Below are 10,269 nucleotides of genomic sequence, written 5' to 3'. Positions count from 1 at the left end.
AAATTGTCCGGAATCAACATCTTGAACCAGTAACTGCGATATTACATACATTATAACATACATTATAACATACCTATGTGCGAATAAAGTTCTAGATATTAGCATATGCAAAATTAAAGCATCACACTGACACATATTTAACCAAAAGCTTCTTATCATCAAAGAGAATACCTGGAGCTATGTTGCACTTGCATTCTTCTCGGATCCCCCTCAAAACTAGAATCCTGTTACCATGTGATGCTCTTATCCCTAATTGTCCCCTTCGATTTGTTTCTTGTTTCTTCTTATTTGTATTTTTTTTTCCCTTGATACTTCATTCTGAGGATACGACATAAGGGGTAGCCATCATCCAGGGTACAATAAATGCGGTACCGTGTTTACTCCATGCGTGGCATGCAATTCTGCACCCACACCACTTACCCAACATGCATCTGCCGAGTGTCAAATTCATCCTCCAAACCAATGCACCGAAACATTCATGACGACAAAGACTACACACTGATACCACCATCGCAAGTTTCAGAAATGCAGTAAAACAACACCATGAAGTAAATCATAAGTTAAGATCTCTATACTAATATAGACAATTTCAAGCAAAGTATAAGGAGTACCTATTCAAGCATCAAAATCATGAGCTAGGGATATTTACATAACATTTCCCTGATAGATAAGTTAGGAAGCTACACACTAATTCTCCTGTCCAGTCTAATCTATATGGAAAGTAAATGTGAACTAGATGCCTTCATGGCAAAATTATTTTAGTTTTTGAACTTGAACTTATAGCTTTAGAGTAGTGTCTGCTGCTCTGGCAGCACCATCTTTGACCTTCTGAGCAAGAAATTCATCACAATCAGCTCCTTTGACGGTGAACTCCATCAAGAGATCCTCAAAAAGCTTCCTTAGTGAACTCTTGAATGTTGACGAGCAACTCTTATCACCCTCATCAACATCCTGCACCCCATTTCCCACAACACACCCAACCTGTGCTCCATCCATGTAAGCTCTGCATGCAACAAGGATTGTGTGTCCATACTTGCGAAAATGTCCTGCCACGAAGTCCTCAAAGTTCTGCAATCACAAACATAGTAGCTGCCAGAGTTACAGAATTCAGGTGAAGAATCTTGCATGCTCACAAGATGCCAAAAGACAGGTACTTCCAAAATGCCAAGACAATCTGAACATTCAATAATGCTTATATTAAACAACTGACATGACAGATAATGAAGCACGGTCCATACCCTTGGTGGCCTCCGTAGTGTATACAGCATTGTCTTGCAGGACAAGAGGAAAATATCTTCATTGTAAGCCAGGGATTTCTTCTCTCCATAGGGTGTATTAGCTGTCTGAGCAAATCCTGGCTCATTGAAGTAAGGCTTTGAATTCAGAACTAGAGCCTGGATAGAGACAAGGACCTGCAGCATGGTTGACTTTGATGGGTTCCACTTCTCACATCCACTGCCGCTCCAGGTGTTCAGAAGGCTGAGACAAACCTTCCCACATGCATACAAATTTGGATTGAGTCGAAGACCACCTGAGTGGTAATGTACCATCTGCATAATTAAGGAAAATTTTCAATTTTCAGCTGATAAAGTGAATAAATAAATGTGTGGTTTTTGACACAAAATGCAAAAAAAGAATCACAGAACTTTAACATACCGGAGGATCATGGGGATAGCTGGGAGGAAAGTAGAAGTCAAAGAAGAATAGGCCATCATGATAAGGAGTTCCAGCTGGTCCAACGATAACAGCCCTAAGAATGTCCATCCTATCTTCATAAATTCTAACATATATCGTCTCTGGTCAAGTCAAAAACCCCAAAATGAAAATAGTGCAATGGGTTTAGAAAGTAAACAAGATCAAAAGAATTTCTAACCTGAGTTTCATAATATCATTCTGCATCTTCTAATAGAAAAAAGAATGTACCAAGTTATATGACAAGAGCAACCATTATGGACTTTCCCCATGGTGACATATGCCAATGATGGTGCAGATAATTCTGCCCACAATAAGTTGCTTTACAGAACAAAGAAAGCCTTGAAGATGATACCAACAAAAAGTATGTGCATAAACTTCTTGTTTTTATGTACTTTTAAGCATGCAACCATGGGTTTAAATATCAGTCAGGCCTAAAACTTCAGTCTAATGCATCTTCAGGTTTAAAGATAACTTAGAAATTAACAGTGATCATAATTTTTAATGTCATCAATAAGCAAAAGGACAAATAAATTTGGATTAATTTTTTCAAGATCTGGTAAATTATTTTAGATTATTCAAATGATGGAAATATAAATCCCATGCAGCTTTGGGTCTAGTAATTGGTTTCCCAGTCATGTTAGCCAAAAACTGTCAAGAGGATCTTTTGATATTTTATGCTCAAAATTTAGCTTTTATAACCCCTCTGAGATTATGACAGCACCACCTCTCTAAAATATTTTCATTTTACCCCCCTTTCCGCACGCTACACTTTGATTTGCACTCACTTTTTCTTTCCTACTTATATAAGAAGAGAGGAGGCTGCTTTCCTATCATGAATCACAAGATGTACTTTCTTCCAACCATATCACCTGCAAAATCATCCAGACTAACCTAGAAAACCTACAAAACATTGATAATTTAAAAGTAGAAGCACTAACCAAAAAAAAAAAACAATATGCTTGGTGGAAAAATAAATGCCAATTCACTTTCAGAAAAAAATGGTTTCAGGAAAAGTACATCTGGATCCAGATTGCCATATTACAAATTTTAGAGCAAAGCCTAGATAAAACACCTCAAGCATGATAGTATGCAGGATTTGTGCGACAGACAAGACATACACTCACCCGGTAAATCTTTCTCAAGGACCTTCCAATCATTCTGAATCCTTTTTGACCAATCCTTTGCTGGCTGTCATGAAAAAGCAATTGGGCAACGCCATCAAACTAAGTACAATTTAAACTAAAAAAAATAAGGAAGACACATGAGATATTCGTTTGCTCACCTTCTTTACTGTTGGAATATGTTTGAGAAGCTCTGGTCTGCTAAAATAATGATCAGAATGATCTTGAACAGTATCAAATTGTTTAAATGATTTATATTTCACATCAATTTCATCTTCAATCACTATCTTCTGCTTGTTTGTTCTTGGCCTTTCAGATGCAGGCTTCTCTAACCAAGGTACGGTTGCCTCCACCCCAGGAGGCAGGTCCATTTCATCAAATTTAGCAGCCAAACTAAAGTTGCAATCATTATCAATTAACTCTGTATCATACTCATATCCTTCATAATCATCTTCATCGTTATCACAGTCATCATATTCATAGTCATCTGCAAAGCCATAATCCGGTGGGCCAGGCTCAGAATTTTTGAAGGCTCCTAGCAGAGCATCATTCATGGAGTCATGATTTGATGTCGAACCCACAAGATCATTGGACAAAGCTTCCTAAAATTACAGGAAAACTGTAAATGTCACTTATCCGGGAAATTGCATAATATTCGTAGCAAAAGCTGCTTTTCGCTTATTCTGAACAGGAACTTTTCCATGAGTGTTAAGAACTGATCTCACCTTTACATGCTTTTGCCAATCTTTATGGTATCCCATAGGTTGCTTGTTCTTGTAATCTGATGTGCTTTCACCAATGATCACAACTCCATCAGGATCATCATCTCCATCAATCTCAATCACATCATGAGGAACAACCTAAATGCAGAAATAAGTAGAAGTTCAGTGAGCAAGTAATTTATTGCCTAGAAATCTAGTCATTGATAATAGTAGTACAGAGGAAGGCAAAATCAAAAAAGGAAGAAATCCTTGAATATTAGTATTGAACAACATTTGGATCATTGTATGTCATCACAGAATAAATCATCAAAGACAGATCTCAATAACATGATACTATATGGACCATTCAAATTCTATCAAGGACTCTCTATTTTCAAATAATAAAATGAGCTACGACAACTGATCAGACATAATATTTGCGAAAATGGAAGAAATGAGGGAAAAATTCAATAAAGGATAAGAAAAACACACGGAGTTCTACTGCAATATGTAGCAAATAGTAAGCATTAATCCAAGGATATCAATGATTTTATTCATGCCAAAACACAATGGAATTGAAACTCAGAATAGAAGGAAACAAATTTCTACGACCTGCAGTAGAGCCAAAGGAAGCAAGAAAGCAAGCATGGACCTGCACAAGCACACAGATTATATTTTGTTATATATATAGACACACACACATATGTGCTTGTGCACATACGTGCATGCAGTGCACACATGCATGCATGTTTCTGGAGGAGAAAAGGTTAACCTTGGAGGCAAAAAGACTAACTAGAATGTAACACACACACACACATGAATGCATGCATGCATGTACGTAAATTTCTAAAAAGAAAAAGACTAATCACAATCAAATAAGCACCCAACTCCTAGAAACACATCAAACACTTGAGACAAAAAAAAAAAAAGATGTTGCTTAAACTTAGCACCTCAATGTAAAACCACAAGTGCCATAAGTCCGCAATTAGTAGTATATATGTATGTGATGTATGTGTGTATGCACACAATATATGTATGCATGCATGCGATGAATGTATGTGCATTATGTATGTGATGTATGTATTTATGTGTCTAAAAAATAAACTAATGACAATCTACCAAGCAGCCGAAAAACTGCTAGAAAAACCTCAAGCACTTGAGACAAAAAAAAAGAAGGCATTGCTTAAAATTAGCATCTCGATGTAAGTCCACAAGTACCACATTTCAGCACAATGGTTCATGAATAATAATGGTTTCATGGTCTTACAGGTATGAACTGCACACAGGTCTATATTCCAGCTGCCACATATAGATAGAGTATATTAATATGGAAAGACAAAGCAAAAACAATAAGACCCTGTCTGGTTCGTGAATAACCTGCAAATAAACCCGACCAAAACCCAGTTATTCAGCTTTATTCTGTCAACTCCAAACCAATCTTTTTGGCAGGAGAATATAATAGGCTAGAATAAAGTCTTTTGAGATTTCAAGAAAGCTATGCACCTTCTAGGCTCTTATTCATGTTTAATTGAATCACCTTCATACAGCCCTTTTAGAGGAGCCTTGGCTCCATGGGTGTCACAAGTTTGAAACATGAAAATAGCCTCCTTACACACGAGGGAAAGGCTGCATACATCTGACCCTCCCTAGATCCTGCGGTGGCAAGAGCCACGTGCACTAGATCACCCTCTTTTACCTTCCTATAGTCTTTTTGGTAGCTTCAAGAACCTATTATTCTGCGAGTTCAATTTATCCCCTGCCACCATTAACATCTACGAACTCGTGCCCTTCTTTTGTTAGAAGGTAAAATGTTGTCCATGATCAGTTTGCAGGGTGTTCTATTGTTGGAACTAAAAGGAGCTTGAGGTAGTGCATCGTGTACTATAATCTACTCAGGATGAATTCTATGAGTGTTTGGAATCTTGGCAGAACTTCAAATTGGGGATTGTTATTTGGGATCTTGATCTGACGTTAGATGTCTTCACCTCACATGTCACTGTTTAACTCCTGATTCATCCTCCACTCTATAATTCCAGTTCCTAATACTAGATATCCTAGAACAAATTAATTTCACATCATCAATGCTCGCAGTTTTACTCATTTGAACTTAGAAATTATCCCTCTTCATCTATTTGTCCATCCAATTGCTCAAGACTTGGACCTCCACACCTTATTACCCTTTTTCATCTTGCCTCAATTTATGGCAGCCAATTGATTGCCATGGTGCTGGGAGTGATTATAAACCAACTCAAAGTTGTTAGTGCTTGGAACTAAGTTTCTGGTTTATCACCGTTAATGCAAATCATAGTGAAAGTGACATGCCTGACCATATGATGAATCAAATTAGTGTCATCAACAAACGGTGCCTAGGACTTGAGAGGCCAAACTATCTAGGAATTGGCTGCCTAAGCATTAATTCTTCAAAGACACAGAAGACACTTTTCTAATTTTCTAGTTCATCGTTTACATTATGTTCACTCTGGTGACTGAAAGAAACTTATTTTAAATGATTTGGAAATGTTAGCATTTCCCTCATCTCATATTCTCACTGACCCAAAACCTAGAAGCCTTATCCCAAAAGCTAAAGGAGACCCTCCTCAGCCACACGTACACCTGTGCACCTTCACCAGGAAGCCCTCCATTAGCCATACAACCACAGGGCTCGGAAGCCCTCTGATTACTTAATGGCAATTGTCCAAATGCCAAAGGGTCAGAAAAGTTTTTTTTTGTTTTTATCTTCATTCACTTTTTAATATTTCCACTTCTTTCAATTTCTCCTCCTTGTTCTTCCTCTTTTCTTCTCTTCCTCTTCTTCCCCCTTTCTCTTTTGAAAGTCTTTACTTTTTCCTCTTCATTTACATCTTCTCTCGTCATTTGAAAGTTCCTTCCCTTTTTTCTTCTCCTTTTCTTCCCATTCTTCTTCCCCTTTCTTCTCTTTCCATCTTCTTTACCATGGTTTTCTATTTATTTTCCAACTTTTCTCTTTTTTCCTACATTTGTCTGCTAGCTATCTTTTCATTTTTACCCTAATGCAATTTTGGTATGGCATTATGGGCTTCTAGTTAAGCATATTATTTATGAGCTTTTCTTTTGAGACTTATACGTTTTACATTTAACTTGCATATTTTAGATTTAACTTTTAGCAATTTTCCTTTTCCATCAACTATCACTCTTATATTTAAGGATATTGGTACATGATGAGATCATGCCTTAGCTTTGACAAATCTATGCTCCTAAATATAACAACTTATTTATATTAACTTGATTTTCATGTATTTTGTGTCTTTCTCAAAAATGGACTACTAAGTCCCTAGGCAGTTTGCCTTGGTGCTTAAGCAATGTTTAAGGTCCCTACTGAGTAGGAACACTGAGAACCTTGATAACCTTGACTCAGATATAAGTATTATCACTTCAACAGCATTTACACAAGTCCCAAAGTGTTGAGGTTTCTACAACATCATGATCCAATTCTAATATAGTCAAATTGATCCAGTGCTGTCCCCTATTAATCCAAATTCACAATGCGAATGGGTCTTCTTGTTTTCAGTGCTGCTTCAACAACCCTACTTCAACTTTAGTAATCAACCTCCATATCCATGTAATTTGCATTTGCTAAAAGTTAACTTCTCATTCTCGGATATTACATCTTTAAAATTTATAGGGTCAAGGATGGCGGTGAGGTTTTCACAGTCCAATGTGTACATGAACTAGTTTTATGGGTGAATTGTTTTGGATCTGATGTTTACTTAAATTTCTGAAAGCACGCAGTCTTAGGCAAAAGAAAATATAAGAGAAGAGAGAAGAATATGAAAGGAACAGTGCTCAAGAATTCAGATCTAAACTAATCTTTATTTATAGCACCTAGATATGTCCAAGATGCTAGGTCTGCCGATTGGTCTTAAGTTGGAGTTCCAATCCAACTGACTCAAGCACTTCTTTAGGTTCACTACTCAATTGATAATAATACAAGAATTAATTAATGCATAACATTTTCAGAAAAAAAAAATCTCCATTTTCTTGTTTGATGGCGATACGAAAAACAAGGATCCACGAATGTGGAATTAAACATGGTACGTGTTATCTAAATAAACCAAAAAAAAAAAAAAAGCAATATGGTATTATCTTTATTATCTGCATCTTTACTACATCTGCACATTAATGTAGTTATTGCACATGCATCAATGATAATTCTGGAAAAATGGTGCTATGATTCAACCACTTGATCAAGAAGGCCAATGCAAATTATAATTTTCAAAAAATGTTAACAGGAAGTATTCAATCTAAGGCTTATATTTTTTGATTGAATTGAAAGAATTTAAATATCTTAATATGTGATTCAAAACCTACAATTATATTTCCATCTTTAGAAAATAAGGAAATAGTAATAGTAATACGAAATAAAAATATCTTAAGCTATTGAATTCAATGTGACAATAATGTTTAGACCTTTAAATTCATCTATAAAACTTCCCTACTTATTATAAGAATCGTGTATGAACAGATTCTCTGATCTCCAAATAGTAAATAAAAACATAAACATCCAGTGCTCCTTTTTCTACAACTTTTTCCTCGTTTTGCCATTCTTCAAAGTAAAAACCACTCCAACCTTTTATCAAACTCCACCATTGTACCAGATTCTAAACAATCAAATTTGGGATTTTGCTCTTGCATAAGCAAAGAAAAAACAAATCAGCAATAAAAAAGTATCAAAAAAGAAATATTTCTTACGTTAAGTCTGAGCAATCTACGGATAAAACACAGTCACAACCCTAACACATGCGATGGCAAAAAAGTTTCTTGTCTTATTTTCCATATATACACGAAAAAAATTACCGAAGCAATCAAGAAAGCCAGACCTAAAAAAGTGACTTATCACCAAAATCCACAATAAGCACATCAATATCGGAAATTTTTCAATCCCATCAACGGATTTCGTTGCGATCTTTCAATCAAGTCGAAATCGAAGACCGATCAAACCCACAAAAGTGGGAATTCAAGAAAAGACAAGAAAGACCTAAAATAAAAGAGGTAGTCTCACACCTGACCCCGCTTTCGCTTCTGATGGCCGGAACTCCACGCCGACGATGAGGGAACCTCCATGACATCCGGATCCTGGTACGACGCCCCCGCGGAGAAAAGGCGAAGCCTGGAACAAAAGGGTAACCGTCAAAGATAGCGGGGAGGAACGGAGGCGGAGGGCATGGTACCAAGATCGCTCACTTGGAATTGTGGGTGGCGTAGTTGGCGGCCGGCGGCGGCTCCATGGAGCCGGCCGGGGACAACCAATGCCGACGATCGGAGGGCCTGCGATCGGATCGGCGCCGGGGCCCGCTCCGCCGGCGGTTGCTAGGGTTTCGACGCGATCGCTCCGATGGCGAGCGAGAGAAGGGAGAAGCAAAGGGATAGGAAGCGATAATTGGGGGAGAGATTGACCTCCGATGGGGAGGGAAAAAGAGATCCTGGGTCTTCCGGTTTTTTGAAGGACCATGCCTTTCTTGTTCCATTGTTCCCTTTTATAATTTTTTAGCAAGGGTTGATATGTTCACCCCTTTTTTCATAAACTCCACCGTCACTAGTGTTGGAGCTTGCAAACCAGTGGAATCGGGGCACCCCTTGACCTTGAGAGAAAGGAGTAGTTGATGGATGGTCATGATTCAATCACTAAATGTTAGGTAATGCCTTATAGTTCGTATTTAAATACTTGTAATTGACTCACATAGGACTGTGTGATAACTGTGACACCCGTTAAGGGCTGTGTAAAAGATGGGTCATGCATGATTATAGGTTAAATAAATTTGGGTTTCTAACAAAAATCTTATTTCTCAAGTGTGCTGAGTGGGCTCATTTTCGCTGGTGTAATGAGTGGGTTCATTTAACCAAAAAAAAAAATATGTCTACATGCAAGCCTTTTTCAGGGTCGGCGTGGCTATGAATGAGAGGCGAAAACTCATGTTTGTACCGATACTGTGAATTATGCAAGATTTTATCTTGAATGCTGTCCTTTGCTCGTAACTATCATAAAATTGTATGACATTTGTAACTATAGTGACACTCTTTAGCAAATACCGATGATTGCTTAAGATGCATGTATATATTGTAATGTTTCATGACTATTTATGTCTTTCAAAATTATAAACGGTGAATTACAAATGCTAGGTCTATCATATTATTTCCCACATGCCCTTCAATCATGGAATTGAAGATTTTACTGTGGCAATCATTTTTTTTAAAAAAATAAATTACTCTGCACTTCCAAATTGCGATGAAGATATAAACTGAATACGAATCTATGGTACGATCGCAAGTGATTACAATAAAAAAAAAATTTTCCCCTTTTTCTTAGAAAAAAAAAAATGGGACGTTGATGGCTTCTAATTTTCAAGTCTAGATTTTTTTCTCTGTTTATCATCCAATATTATTCTCATTTTGAACCATTTAGTTTAAAAACCAAGCATTTTCAAAAATTTTTGACTTAAAACAGAGGTTTCTCAATGGAGTAGTCTCCGTTTGACATTGATTTATTAGGAGGAGAAAGAGAGAGACACATGGACAAGAAAAAGTAGCACCTAAATGCCAAAGATTCTCCGTTTCTCTCATGCTTCTCTGTGAGAATTTTCTATTCATCCGTAGCATCCCAACGAAAGCCCCCCACCTCCCAGACGATGATGCCGTCAGTGAGACCAAAGATGCCGGTGACGAAACTGTCGGTGAAAAAAATAGTCTTCACTGAAGCTTCCCTATTCATCCGCGGC

General features: G+C 37.3%; 1 protein-coding gene across 2 annotated transcripts; it reads right to left on the bottom strand.

Moving 5' to 3' along the window:
• Window positions 1–549: 549 nt before the first annotated feature.
• Window positions 550–9,036, bottom strand: LOC140850980 (uncharacterized). Of its 2 annotated transcripts, XM_073252819.1 has the most exons (9): window positions 8,738–9,020; window positions 8,558–8,663; window positions 4,130–4,169; window positions 3,542–3,676; window positions 2,978–3,418; window positions 2,820–2,883; window positions 1,657–1,796; window positions 1,239–1,550; window positions 550–1,068 (listed from the first exon to the last, which is right to left on the bottom strand). In XM_073252819.1, the coding sequence occupies exons 1-9, from the start codon at window positions 9,003–9,005 to the stop codon at window positions 778–780; spliced, it is 1,797 nt and encodes a 598-aa protein (XP_073108920.1). In that variant the 5' UTR covers window positions 9,006–9,020; the 3' UTR covers window positions 550–777. The 2 variants fall into 2 exon arrangements, with proteins under 2 accessions (XP_073108920.1, XP_073108921.1); XM_073252820.1 differs by lacking the exon at window positions 4,130–4,169 and having other exon boundaries at window positions 8,738–9,036.
• Window positions 9,037–10,269: the final 1,233 nt, after the last annotated feature.

The sequence above is a fragment of the Elaeis guineensis genome, chromosome 2 (genome assembly GCF_000442705.2).
Source record: "Elaeis guineensis isolate ETL-2024a chromosome 2, EG11, whole genome shotgun sequence".
NCBI lineage: Eukaryota > Viridiplantae > Streptophyta > Magnoliopsida > Arecales > Arecaceae > Elaeis > Elaeis guineensis.
This window is presented reverse-complemented; position numbering and strand designations above follow the sequence as displayed.